Source organism: Sander vitreus, chromosome 9 (assembly GCF_031162955.1).
Source record: "Sander vitreus isolate 19-12246 chromosome 9, sanVit1, whole genome shotgun sequence".
NCBI classification, from domain to species: Eukaryota; Metazoa; Chordata; class Actinopteri; order Perciformes; family Percidae; genus Sander; species Sander vitreus.
The window spans coordinates 25419642-25434464 of NC_135863.1; the positions used below are offsets into that span (position 1 = coordinate 25419642).

Consider the following 14823-nt stretch of genomic DNA (forward strand, 5'->3'; position numbering starts at 1 on the left):
GTGTAATATGGAATGTTCTCACAACAAGGTTTCAGATCCTGTGCAAAATCTGTATAATAGTAGATGTTCATTTTATTAACTCTTTATTTTAGCTTTTTTGTGCTGAAAAGAATCATCATGTAATTTTGTAGTTTGAAAATAAGTTGGTGGTTCACCTCATGGGGACCCCATATATGTTGAGCTGGCTGGCTTCTGTGAACACAAAGAGATATTACATTTTACTGTTCATTAATTGATAACATTGTTTCCTTAGTGCCTTGAAGTTTAAAGCCTCCCTCCAGAAATGCGTCAAACCAATCTCTGGGCTTCCAGAGCTTTGTTTTCCCGTACATATGAAACTCCAGAGACTAGCGCTAGCCCGCCAGGCTAAAGGTAAAGCGGAAGGCCTACCTGTTTCCACCAGAATGTGTGATTAATATTTTGTTTAACATGTTTTTTTTTTTTGTGGTGCTATGAAAAAAAGAAACATCAGAACATGGAAGTTACCGGGGATACATCTTTTTATATCAACCCATTTCTAAATAAAAGGATTCATAAATGCAAAGTTAACAAATCTGGCCAGCCACAGGATTCTGCTGTATGACAAGACATCTCTAGAGAAGAATCTAGTAAAATAACTGAAGTGAGGCGCAGCCTTGGCCAACATACTGTAAGTGAAATACCAAGCTATGTGAATGATTTCGCTTGTCACATCCCATTCCAATTAACCTGTCGCACAAATGCTGACTCAGCATGCAGCCATTTCACATGCCCTGAATATTGTATTCAGCAAAATGGATATATTTTTTCATAATCCATCCATCCATCCATCCATCTTCATCCGCTTATCCGGGGTCGGGTCGCGGGGGTAGCAGCTCCAGCAGGGGACCCCAAACTTCCCTTTCCCGGGCCACATTAACCAGCTCCGACTGGCGGATCCCGAGGCATTCCCAGGCCAGGTTAGAGATATAATCCCTCCACCTAGTCCTGGGTCTCCCCCGAGGCCTCCTCCCAGCCCATTTTTTCATAATGCACCTAGCAATGTTTTATTTATAAAGACTGGTCACATTGAGATGTGTGCAGCTAACAACAGTCTAAGAGGAGAACCCTGGCAGAGAGCAGCACTGTGATGTAAAACTGTGCACAGTTACAGACACAGGGTTGCATCAAACAAATCAACATAGGGGTCAGGACACCTCCAAAGGGTTGCAAGATAAATCTCAGGGGTCATGAGATGATTAACATAATATGAAAGCAGAAAAAATATATTTATTTTTTATTCTTACTCTAATCTTTTCTTTTACCATTAGAATTACTTAATAATTATAGTCCTCTAAAAGGCCTCTAAAAGTTAGCAAATAGACATTGCTTTGTTTAAGAGGTCACAAGCCAGAAAGGTTGGGAACCCCAAATGTAAGCAACATGTTTCTACAGCACTAATTCTATCAGTACAAAAACAGGCATGCCACAGTCACCCCTCTGCTGCTCCTTTTTCTAACAGAAATGCGGTTTTTATTCACTAATTATTGCCGGTTGTTTCCCACAGGTTGAGAATTTAATTGCGGTGGTGTGTGGCGCGGGATGTGACGGCGCTGTTTTGTAATAATGGGTTCAGTTATAAACTAGTCAAACGAAGGTGAAAACAATGACTACATGACATTATCAGATCATTTAGAAAGAAATAACTATTTACATATTAAACAAATTAGACTAAAAGATGATACAGATACAGATGAAATTATTGTGACACTATGTGGCATCTGACACAATTTCAGGGTAGTTACAAGGAAAGTAAAATGTTAAAGTTAAAATGTAGTCTACTCAGTTCTGCATTTCTGCTGCTTTCAGCATTTTGCTAAAATACAACAAATTGCTCGTTAAATTTTAAACAAATAAAAAAAAAGTGTAGCCATGATGTGCTTTATCAATTAAATCAGTTTTGCCAAATGTTAATGGTCTCACGACACTCAGACACTGCAAATCGTCACCAATGAAAAAGGGAACTGCCTGCTAAGTTCAATGATACCTCACACACTATGTCATACAGTTCATTAGCTGTGAAAGGGGGCGTGGCCAAAGCATAGGGGTCGGTGCAAACCTTTACCAATAAAAAGAAGTCTGTGCTAAGTTCAATGATACCTCACACATGGGTCTACATCAAACAGGTCATAAGTTATGAAAACGGGGCGTGGCTACAGCATGGGGGCGGGTCAAACCATCAACAATGAAGAAGGAACTCTCTGCTGAGTTCAATGATACTTCACAAGACTATACCTTACATGGGTCACCAGTTATGAAAGGGGGCGTTGCTTAAGCATAGTGGGGCGGGCCAAACCATTACCAATGAAGAAGGAACTCTCTGCTGAGTTCAATGACACCTCACACAAGACTCTACCTTAAACGGTTCAAATGTTATGAAAGGGGCGTGGCCTGAGTAAATAGGCGTGATTAATGTATAGGGGGCGTCTCAGTATCACACGTAGACCACACATTATAAGTTTCATGAAAATTGGATGATGTTTGTCATATAAGGCTGATTTCCTGTTGCCAGCGGGTGGCGCTATGACCAAAGTCAATTTTGTCAATCGTGAGAAATTTCGGCCAAATTGGACAGTGTACACTAAAGTTACAACAACTTCTTCATTCATCGATAAATGCTCAAAATGGCCGCCACGGCCACAACGTTGGATGAAAAGTTTTTCTTTTAATAACTTTTCATCGTTAAGGTCTTTAGATGACACACACCGAATTTGAAGTCGATCTGATGAAATCTCTAGGAGGAGTTTGTTAAAATATAGCACCTTGACTTTTAGGCCTACTTCCTATTGCCACTGTACTGCCCTATGGAACTAGACTAGTCGATCAACTTTGGCTACTGAAACAGTTGATGAGTTGGTGTCAAAAAAGACCTTAAAAGTGGCCTGCAAATACTGAGGGACCTTCCTGACGCCATAGTCACAGTAAGAACTTGAATTGAATATTTTATTATTTATTAAGTGAACATTGCTGTAGTACTCATAATAATAAATACTACTACTACTAATTATAATAATTACAATAATAATAATAACACTGATTTCTGTGGATACATACATTTAATGTGATTATTCTTATCATTTCAGGCTATCAAAACCAGATTTGCTGATGTCCTGGGAAATGAAGAGGCTATACTTGCTGCTGTAACTCTTCCAAAATTCAAACTTCGCTGGCTGTGGTCACAGGAGTTAAAGAATAAGGCTAAGGCAAGTTTGCTGGCAGAGTGCCGGAAAATTGTCCTCGAAGAACCACAGCCAGGTACCAGCACATCTTCACATCACACAGATTCAGCCAAAGAGAACGATTTCTTTTCCTTTGAGGAGGATGAGGAGGACACCTCCTCTTCAGCAGAAAACCAGGTGGCAGACTATATTAGATCTTCAGCACAAAACTTCAACTCTCTGTGTGGATTTTCTCTCATCAAGAAAATTTCACTACGTTACAATGCTGCTACTCCATCTAGTGCACCTGTTGAGAGACTGTTCAGCCTGGGCAAGCTTGTCTTCTCTCCGAAGAGGAACAGACTGTCAAACAAAAGATTTGAAAAGCTTCTCCTCCTACGTTACAACCACTGGTTTAGTCGTTAGATGAGAGGAGTATTTTAGTATAGATTAATGTATTGTTCATTTTCACTGAGAACGAACAACATGTTAATCTACATAGAGAGTTGGATAGTGCTCTGTTTATTGTGCAATAATATACAGGTACAGAGATTTGCACTACTTAATGGCCAGATCTTCCTTTGTTTCTTTTTACCCAAGTTTACATTTGTGTGTCTTAGTTTTGCACTTGATTGCAAAGTGTGTGAATAACTGAATATTATTTATTTTCAATATTTAATTTGTATTACTTTACTGAATATTTAAGAGTTGGATAGTGCTCTGTTTATTGTGCAGTATTATACAGATACAGATAATTGCACTAATTAAGGCCAGATTTTCCTTTGTTTCTTATTACCCAAGTTTAGAGTTGTGTATCTTAGTTTTGCACTTGAATGCAAAGTGTGTGAACATTATTTATTTTCAATATTTAATTTTGTTACTGTACTGAATATTTAAGAGTTGGATTTATTGTGCAGTAGGCCTAATATACAGTTACAGAGATTTGCACTACTTAATGGCCAGATTTTCCTTTGTTTCTTTTTACCCAAGTTTACATTTGTGTGTCTTAATTTTGCACTTGAATTTTATTTTCAATATTTATTTTTTAAATGTTTTTATTTCTATGCATATCATATGGCAGGCTGCAATCTACTGAGTTCAAATAAATACCAAATGTTACCAAATAAGCCAGTTTAGTAAGCAGGATTTGATGGCCGCATTCCTACACTTATAAAATGCAATTCAATGTGGAAGTAATCCAAGTATTCAGAATACGTTACTCAGATTGAGTAATGTAACGGAATATGTTACAAATTACATTTTTGGGCACGTATTCTGTAACGGAATACGTTTTGAAAGTATCCTTCCCAACACTGTATGACAGTGTCATAAATAATATCCATAACCTCAAGTATGGTTCCACTGAACTATTTGTTCCTGTCATTAAGATGTCTTAAAAGTTATAACACCAGTTGGTTACACTTTACTTGAAGGTATCTACATAAGAGTGACATGACAATGTCATAAACATTATAAACAAGTCATAAACGTTTATGACATAACGCTTCTTTTAGTGTCATTCGGTTTTTGTCATGACAAGTTATGGTTAGAGTTAGGGTTAGGGTTCATGTGTTCATGACAGTGTCATGTCACTCTTATATAGATACCTTCAAGTAAAGTGTTACCGATTAGTTTGACGACAGTGAATGCAGTACCGAGGTGATTTAATGAACTTTGAACAGATATGATAGCTTTAGGCTAACGTTTCTTGTTGCTAAAACTAGCTTACAGCAGCTTACTAAAGTAACCGCTAACTGTAGTTAGCTGCCGTTAGCTAGTGAATTCAGTTAGCTGTACAGCTGTTAAATTAGCTGACTCAGCCCAGGGCTGCTAAGAGCCAAACCCGGAAAGAAAACCTTTTCGGTAGTGTATTTTCAGTCGAAAAACTGGTCTCCGCTGTGTTTGGTCCCATCCATCTAGCCGTGGTCACCGATACCAAAAGCTCAATGGAGTTAATGAACTAGTGTTGACGAACTGACCGAAGAACTGGTTAATTAACCCGTGTCGTGTCACTGAACCGGGAGAATCGAGTGCCATACGTCAAGGAACCAACTCACTCCTGTTTTTTTGTAGCTGGTCTTCTTCTACTACTGTGTGTGTAGTAATCTAGCTCATTAGCGCCTCCACTGGAGTGGTGGTAGAATCAATCAGGAAATGGGCTACCTCAAGCAGCACGATTGGACTGAAAGAGTTGTTGAAGAGTTGTAGAAGAACGGTTGTGGTGCGAGCTACTCGGTATGACTCTGTGACTCAATTACTGAATTACTACTAACGTTGAGAGCCAATCGCATGAGCCATTGTAATGTATCAGTGCATCGAATACTCTGCGAATAAAAGGCTGTGATATACAGTTTTTTCCAATTGCTAACACACTAAAATGACATGCATAGCACAATTATTTAAACTGACACAGAGAGAGCAAACCTTCGTCTCCAAAAGTCACAAAAAAACACATTTTCTGCAATTCAAAATGGCACTTTTTACTGTAAATGCAATGAACACGGTTCTTTGCATAAAACAACAATCTGACATAAAGTTGTTGTCATGTTTGCCATTTTAAAATACTGCCATTCAAAATGACACTATATGATGTGCCACCTGGCCAAACACCTCAATGGTTACAGTAATTGTTACCACTTCAATCAGGAAGTAAGCACTATGAAAAGACCACAGGTGAGCAACTTTTCTTTTCTATATATTTTTCTGCACATTTTTTCTGCAATTTTCTTTTTCAGTTTACTATTTTTTTGTGAGCATATTTTTGTTCAGTCCAATGCAAATATATCTGCTGTGCATATGTTGCTTTGACTTGTTTGGTGAAAAATAAAAAACGTTTCAACAGCATATGTGTGTATCTGCAAATATGTCTGTGCATGTGAACAATCTGAAGAATGTTCTACAATTTCAACTATTTTAGTATTAATGCAAAGCATACTAAAGATGAGCGTGCTTTTCATTATGCCCAACAGTGTGTAGTTGGTTAGACAAAAATCTGGTAATATGAATGAAGTGTGTGCCATTTGGTGCAAAAGTTTGATTTTGATAATGCTATATGTATATATATGTATGCTATATGTTTTGGTTGCAGTGCTTCATTTTGCAGGATATATGAGGTATTTCCAGTTTGGGTGTGTGGTTTTGTGAATTGTGTGTGAAGTATTTTGATAAAACCAGCCTAGTTTGCAAAATTGGGTTTTAGCAATTGGAAAAAACTGTAATTGTACTCTTTAATATAGCCTATGTTTGTGTTTACAAAATCACCACTTTGCAGTATTTTGTGCATGGCAACCGTTTAATAATGCAGTGCATGGTATGTAAATGTCTCAAGGTCACCGGTCCTGGACTAAAACGAGTTGAGAAGTTAACAAACTCTTGGCGAATGAGAATTAACGCACGTTATGTAGGCTACGGTTTACCAATTCACAACTTCCATTAGGCTAGGCTACAGGCTACTTAACGAGACCATAACCATGCCTAATGCATGAGTCTATGTAATGAAACGGGTGTCTAGGTTCTAGGCAAGTTTGAGTTATCAACCGATCCCAGAAGCCTTTATGTCTCGTGCAACATTACCAAGGGGAAAGTATTATATCACATACAAATACACATAATGTTATCTTGGTAGTTATGTTAAGTTAAATGTTAGAAGTGAATGTTGCTACATGGTAGGTAGGCTGTCACGAGGAGACACCGAATGTAACCGTGGCCAGTGCGTGAGTCTGGTGTCTGTCAGTATAAGTGTAAAAATAGTATGTCAGCCTATTTCAGAGACATGGAGAGCAGGACATTTGCAGTTTGAGCGACTTGGAGCGACTGTGGTGGGAGAAGTAAACGCGTGATCACTAATGCCGAGCAAATTTGATGGTGAAGATATGTCCCGCCCTACTCTGCCTCTGATTGGCCAACCCTGGTATTCTTACCCTAACCAATCGCACTCCTAATGCCTAAACCGAATGACACTTAATGACAACAGTCATGAATACTCAAATTGACAGATGTCATGTCATAATAATGCCGGTGTCATGTCAGTCTTATGCACACCCCTTAAAAGTGTTACCCATTTCTTTTCTGTAACTACATGCCATGGACACTGTGTTGTTGTGAGGTAATGTCTAATGAATGCTCTGTAGTGTTTAGTTGACTGGCTGTGTGTTTGATCTCAAAGCATTGTTTGATTTTGCCAGCAGAGTCAGGTGTTTTGTGAATATAGTTTGAGAAGTTGGTTTAGTGTTTACAGTTTTGAGAAAATGGGTGAGGATTTCAAGAAATGGGTCTTAAATCGAGAAAAACTGTATTAGTCAGTCTGCTCGCTCACACACACACACACACACACACACACACACACACACACACACACACACACACACAGAGTGGAACTGTGGATGGCTGATGCTTACTGGTACAGAGATGGCCGAGAGAGGTAGTAACACAAAGGGATAGAGAAGAGACGTGAGCCAGCGGACCCAAAGAGACACAAAGACAGGTGTCAGTTTCTGTGCGTATATAAGTATAAATATGTTTGAGCATTTTTTATGTTTTTTGTTCATGCATTATTAATAGTTAAAGCCCTAGTGTAGGGCTTAATAACATCATCGCTAAACCTATTGCTTTATTTAATTTATTAATTTACTGATAATTTACTTCCCTAAGGTCACTGCTCATCAACCAAACAGAAATGTAAATGCATCCCTTCCTGTGTGTAAGTTGGGATACTGGATCTCAACCAGAGTGAATGCTTTGAGGCAGAAATGGAAACAACTTAACCCTTTTTCTTTTTTTCTTTTCTTCGTTTGAGTACTAAATAGTTATTTACATGAAAGTCACTAGTTTTAATGTATATATTTTTTTACTGTTAAAATAAAGACACTTTTTTGTAGGACTGTACATGTCCTAAATATTGTGATGCATTTGTATACTTTTGTAAATTTGTACATTTTTCTCTGTCTACAGTTTACAGACAGTATTAGAAAGAGGACATTTCCCTCACTGGGAACACAGTTGGTACAAGAGAATGACAAGCCTATTGCCAGATTGTAGTGAAGGATAACTCCAAGATGTGCTGATAGATACTGCTATTGACAATTTCATGATAACAGAGATAAATTGAGTTGTTGCAGCAGAAACAATGATAGAGCCACAATGTGAGAAAAATGGAAATTAAGAAGAATATGAATTTTAAAAAGTATATATTTTTTTAGAATGTTCATGAAAGATGCAGTTAATATAGCATGGGACATGTCTGGAGGATTGTGAAGATGCAATACAATAGCAGCAACAGCAATTAGTTAAATGTGTGATTAGAAATACATTGTTTCTGTGTACATACCATGTAGCTACCACAATACATGTTAACTGGTCTAATGCAAAGCTAAATGGATTCATAGAGGCACGTGTCCTTCAGCTTCAAGTTGGATAAAGTAAGTTGTTATGAAGGGGGTAAAACAAGTAAGGAGATATTTTCATGTGCATGTATGTGTGTACCTCTGCATGCCTCTAGCTGGCCTGTAAGAACTTTACGAATCTCTGACACCCACATATTTTTCACATCCATGGCTGATGCTTACTGGTACAGAGATGGCCGAGAGAGGTAGTAACACAAAGGGATAGAGAAGAGACGTGAGCCAGCGGACCCAAAGAGACACAAAGACAGGTGTCAGTTTCTGTGCGTATATAAGTATAAATATGTTTGAGCATTTTTTTATGTTTTTTTGTTCATGCATTATTAATAGTTAAAGCCCTAGTGTAGGGCTTAATAACATCATCGCTAAACCTATTGCTTTATTTAATTTATTAATTTACTGATAATTTACTTCCCTAAGGTCACTGCTCATCAACCAAACAGAAATGTAAATGCATCCCTTCCTGTGTGTAAGTTGGGATACTGGATCTCAACCAGAGTGAATGCTTTGAGGCAGAAATGGAAACAACTTAACCCTTTTTTCTTTTTTTTCTTTTCTTCGTTTGAGTACTAAATAGTTATTTACATGAAAGTCACTAGTTTTAATGTATATATTTTTTTTACTGTTAAAATAAAGACACTTTTTTTGTAGGACTGTACATGTCCTAAATATTGTGATGCATTTGTATACTTTTGTAAATTTGTACATTTTTTCTCTGTCTACAGTTTACAGACAGTATTAGAAAGAGGACATTTCCCTCACTGGGAACACAGTTGGTACAAGAGAATGACAAGCCTATTGCCAGATTGTAGTGAAGGATAACTCCAAGATGTGCTGATAGATACTGCTATTGACAATTTCATGATAACAGAGATAAATTGAGTTGTTGCAGCAGAAACAATGATAGAGCCACAATGTGAGAAAAAATGGAAATTAAGAAGAATATGAATTTTAAAAAGTATATATTTTTTTAGAATGTTCATGAAAGATGCAGTTAATATAGCATGGGACATGTCTGGAGGATTGTGAAGATGCAATACAATAGCAGCAACAGCAATTAGTTAAATGTGTGATTAGAAATACATTGTTTCTGTGTACATACCATGTAGCTACCACAATACATGTTAACTGGTCTAATGCAAAGCTAAATGGATTCATAGAGGCACGTGTCCTTCAGCTTCAAGTTGGATAAAGTAAGTTGTTATGAAGGGGGTAAAACAAGTAAGGAGATATTTTCATGTGCATGTATGTGTGTACCTCTGCATGCCTCTAGCTGGCCTGTAAGAACTTTACGAATCTCTGACACCCACATATTTTTCACATCCATGGAAGGAGCCTGGGGAAGAATGCACACACACACACACACACACACACACACACACACACACACACACACACACACACACACACACACGTTACCCATTACATATTAAAAAGTTTATAAAGAGTTTTTGTTTTGGAATACCTCCTCACACACACATCAAGCAACATACTGTATACAATAAGAGCATCTTAACAATAATGCTGTTTTTAGTAGTAGTAAGTAAGTTAAGTGGGAGAGCTGTATGGTGCAACACTGTCCCCAAGAGGACAGTTTTGGAAATATTACTGAATGCATCCCAAGATGTATCGAAAACAAAATGTTATATATTATACACATACATGTATATAATTATAAAGAGGTCTTTTGAATAATGTGTATTTTTAAACTTTTATATTTTTATTTATAACAGAAACAAAAAAATATACCTACACTTTTACAATTTACGACACCAGGTGTTCAAATACATGTTTTTTTCTGACATGACCAGGGTATTACATTAGTAATTTAACTATGCAGCAACACCGAAAACTTCCTTTTCTTATCTAATATTTGCTGTTTTTTGTGAAACTCATTCTACCGTCATCAACATACCTGGATGATGTAAACCTCCTCTCTGCCATTGTACCACACCTCAAACTTTTTGATGTCCCCTTTGATGTTCTCTGTGATCCCCACAGCACTCATCTGGACAGAGACAGTAGGGCAGAGACACTGTGAGATGCTGCAAAACTGTGGCATCAACAATGACAATAAGTTGACATGGCCAGAATAACCAGCTAGGGAGACCTCTGTGCATTGTCTATGTATTCTGTTGCCTTGAAGTGCACATAGAAGACTAAACTTTTGCATCTTCCAAATAATTAATTATTTTTCAGGACACCCAGAAACCAACCAGCACAATGCTGAAATACCACCCTACCCCCAGATTTGCTGTGTGTCAGTCGATGTGTGGTAATTCATTTAAAGTGGCTATTTGTAACTTTCAGTTTGTGTTGATTCTAGCGGCCACTTTGGACAAAAGCAGTAGTGTTTTTACCACACCTGCTGACATAAAGGTATTTTCTTTACGGTGCTGTATACCCACTTTATTACTGAGTTAGTTAATGTAGTTGTGATGAATGTTTTGCTTAGACAGGAAATCATTCATTTTCAATAAGAGAATATGTTACCGGTGCATGGTTGCATTTCAAGTGTACTTTGGATGTATCGTGAGCTTAACCGGGTATCACTGTCACTGTGTCACAAGCCAATGCATAAAGAGTTTGTTGTAGCAACCATCGCTTTAAGTACAGGGGGACAAAAAGAAAATATTAGGCCAAAGGCATAAAAATAGCGTTCTTTTCACTGTTAGTCTTGTTTGCTGTTACAGGTCATTTATGATCATCAGATAAAAAATTACACAGTTTCAGAAACATTTAAAAGTTACATATATTTACCTTAAATAAAGCTTTAGCTATACGTAAAACAAAGCATATATAATACTTGTAGTATAGTGGGGTCTTTATCAATCTGCCACACACCAAGAAGTCACATAAACAAAAGGGACACCACCTGTCTCTGACCTTGAGAGAGTGTTTGAAGCTGTAGGAGGGGGTCTTCTCGTGTCCATCTGTGGTCTCCTCTCGTTTCTTACAAAACAGCATCATCTTGTCATACAGGAACAGGTGTCTCTGCATGGGCTTAAACCTGGCCAAGTCCTTCACCTGAAATCAGGTAATCTTCATTTTATCTGTTTGCCTGTCCATTAATCATTCTACATATTTTGTTATGTTGATAAGTATTACTGTTGTCAAATTAAGTGTGGTAACAAACATAATTACATTACATAATTCTGTTACCTAGTCCTAATCATGTTACCTATCTGGTTTCTCCAAACTAGCACCATATTTCTCACAAACCGTCTTGCTTCTTATGTGTGTCTTGCATTTTTTCCCTTACTGAAGAGGATAAATGTTTCGCAACAGACATTTTGTCCTTTCATCATCACACATCAGCATTTCAACCTGATCTTACAGAATTCCGTGAAATGAACACGGCCCCTTAACTCAAAATCTGTGGCAGTTTCACGGAATCGCAAAACATTCCGTGATGGACCCACAGAACAATTCCGTGAAATGAACACGGATTGCCGAAAATTCCTTGATGTGCCCACGGAAGAATTCCGTTAAATAAACACGGCCCCTCAAGTTAAGGAAAAGGTCATGGGTGGACTTACCCATGACACGCGGGGAGAACGGGACGGTTGGGTTCAGGAAACGGTCGTGGGTGGGCTTACGGTTCCGTGACACGCGGGAAGAACGGGATGGTTGGGTTCAGGAAAAGGTCGTGGGTGGGCTTACGGTTCCGTGACACGCGGGAAGAACGGGACGGAAAAGAAGAAAGCGACTTTAGGAAACTTGACATGTGGGACATGAACCCCGGTCTCCTGGGTGAAAGTCCTGTGTTTGACCCATCCACCACCCCAAACAACCTCCTTACGCGGAATTTTGGGCCTTACATAGTACTCGCTACCGTAGTCGTTCTTAATGCTACATCATCTTCTCATTTACTTTACATTGGCATTGTTTTCCGTGGCCACACGGATTTTTCACACATTCTGTGCCACCACCACGTAATGCGCTGTTAACAATTTGTGATCATTTCACGGAATTCTGTGCGACCAGGCTGAGCATTTGCAGCAACTGCTGCAATCTTAAGCTCCATTTGCAGCAACCTCGTCCTGTTTTGTGCAGACACACCTGAAAAAAAAACTTTCATTGCTGTCATCAGTGGTTTTCTTTTTTCATGTTTTCTTTCTTTGATGAGTATATATGATGCTAACATGGTTATGCATGCATGTTTTAGCCCATTTACTACAAATCCCATTCATCTCCTTCCAACTAACCAATTCACAACCCTGTTGCACTGTTTAAAGTTGTGGTAGGTATTTTTGGCTTTCATTGAGGACAAAAAGTTAACTAGAAAGTGCATTTCCTATAGAAATGCTTGTGAATAGTGAAAAGCTAAATTGCTAAAGCTAAACTAGATTGCTTCAATGCGTAAGAAGAAGGTAAAGCAGTGAGAATAGTTGGAAAAGTGGGAATGGTTTAAATAAGTATACATGTTTAAAATGTTAAATAACACCAAAAATGTATTAAAAAGTGGAATATTTTAAGGTTTTCTGAAAAGCTGTCACTACACTGGATATCTGGCATCAATGCGTAAGAAAAAGATGAAAATAGAAAATGTGCAAAAGTGGGAATGATTCTAATGGTTCTAATTAATATGAATGTCTTGTCTTGATGTGGAACATTTTAAAGTGCCCATATTATGCTCATTTTCAGGTTCATAATTGTATTTTAAGGTTGTACCAGAATAGGTTTACATGGTTTAATTTTCAAAAAACACTATATTTTTGTTGTACTGCACAGCTCTCTCTCACTGCTGCAGATCCTCTTTTCACCTGGTCTCTGTTTTAGCTACAGAGTGAGACCTCTTTTCTTCTTCTTCTTCTGTACTAGCTTTGATAGCACTCTCACATGCGCAGTAGCTCAGATGTAGATCATGTCAGCTAGCTAGCTCCATAGACAGTAAAAGAAAGGCTGTTTCTCCACCTTCAGTCAGTTACAAGGCAGGATTAGCTGGGAGACTTCTAAATGAAGGCACACATGTAAGTAGTTCTTTTGTATATTATTGTGAACTTGTGTGTGTTGTAGCAGTGCTTTGCTATTGAGAACGAGGTAGCATGCTAGCGTTAGCATTAGCATGCTAACGCTAACGCTACGAGCTAATGGTTGCGGGTAGCCAGCTCGTTTCGGCTTGTGACGTCACAAGCCGTGCCGATTTTGAACAGCTCACCCGGAGACTGAAGGCAGGACACATTCAGAAACTGTATCTCACTCAGAACAGCATGGATGGATTTTTTTCAAAGTTGGTATGCGTGTGGAAGCACCAGAGACACAAAAGAACTCCCCAAATCCCAGAAAAAGTGTTTTTTTCATAATATGGGCACTTTAAGGTTTGAATGCAGACAGACAGGCAGACAGACAGACAAACAAACAGTAGGTGTGGCTCATAAGCTGGTTGTCATAGTGATAGCTGTTATTGTGATAGAGTTGTTCTTGTTGCTTTAACGCAGCTAATTCAAAAACTATATCATAAGGCCTATTGCTTAATTGAGGCTGAAAAAAGTCAAGAATAGCTACGTTTTGATGTATAAACCGTGTATGACAAGTAAATATTGTGGCCGTGAGAGCAAGTTATAGAGGTTTTAAGACAATTTTCAAGGCTTCCCACTCTAGTGATGTCATCACTTAGAGAAGTCATGCAATACTCACTCCATTATAACACAGAAAAAGCCTGAATGCAACACTAAACTTAAACAGTGATACCACCAACACTGTAAAGGATATCATGAAGCTGAATACAACTGTAATAGCTAAAGGTTTTGTGAACAGTTTAAAGTTTGAATGTCGTCTGTAGGTAAAAGTATGTGGGAGGAGTAGCATTTCAAAAAGGAAGAAGCCTAAAGAGGATTTGAAGACTGCTCCATAAAAATTGAAAAAACTTAATATTTTAAAAAGTATAAATAGCAGAAAAATAATTTTGTCATGTGCTAAAAGCGCTGAACATTTTGATATTTGAATGTGTTTTGTAGCTGAACTTATGCAGAAGTTAGAGGCGACCAAAGAAAGTTGAAGAATATAGAATCGGATAACAATACTGTGAATTCTGCTGAATCAGCATTCACACAATAATAGTCTTTTAGCATATTGTTATTCAAGTCGTCTGAGAGAAAACTAGACTTCCGCATCTCCTCCTTGGCTATGTTTTCAGGCTTTAGAAACTCTAGCCCGTAATGGGAGACTTTGGCCAATAGAAAGTCATTTCTGAGAGAGTATTCCTTTTGGCTGTTCTGCAAATGCAGACGCGTGTGCAGTCCCAT

At 38.1% G+C, this 14823-nt stretch overlaps 1 protein-coding gene across 1 annotated transcript in view; it reads right to left on the reverse strand.

Annotated features, from left to right (window-relative positions):
- Nucleotides 1-14823, reverse strand: part of mcf2l2 (MCF.2 cell line derived transforming sequence-like 2) — a 272628-nt gene that overhangs the window by 65165 nt on the left and 192640 nt on the right. Inside the window, exons 23-26 of the mRNA XM_078259471.1 lie at nucleotides 11462-11602; nucleotides 10491-10583; nucleotides 9833-9911; nucleotides 156-192 (exon numbers count right to left, since the gene is read on the reverse strand). Of these exons, the coding sequence (XP_078115597.1) occupies nucleotides 156-192; nucleotides 9833-9911; nucleotides 10491-10583; nucleotides 11462-11602 (350 nt within the window). The remainder of the gene's footprint in view (nucleotides 1-155; nucleotides 193-9832; nucleotides 9912-10490; nucleotides 10584-11461; nucleotides 11603-14823) is intronic.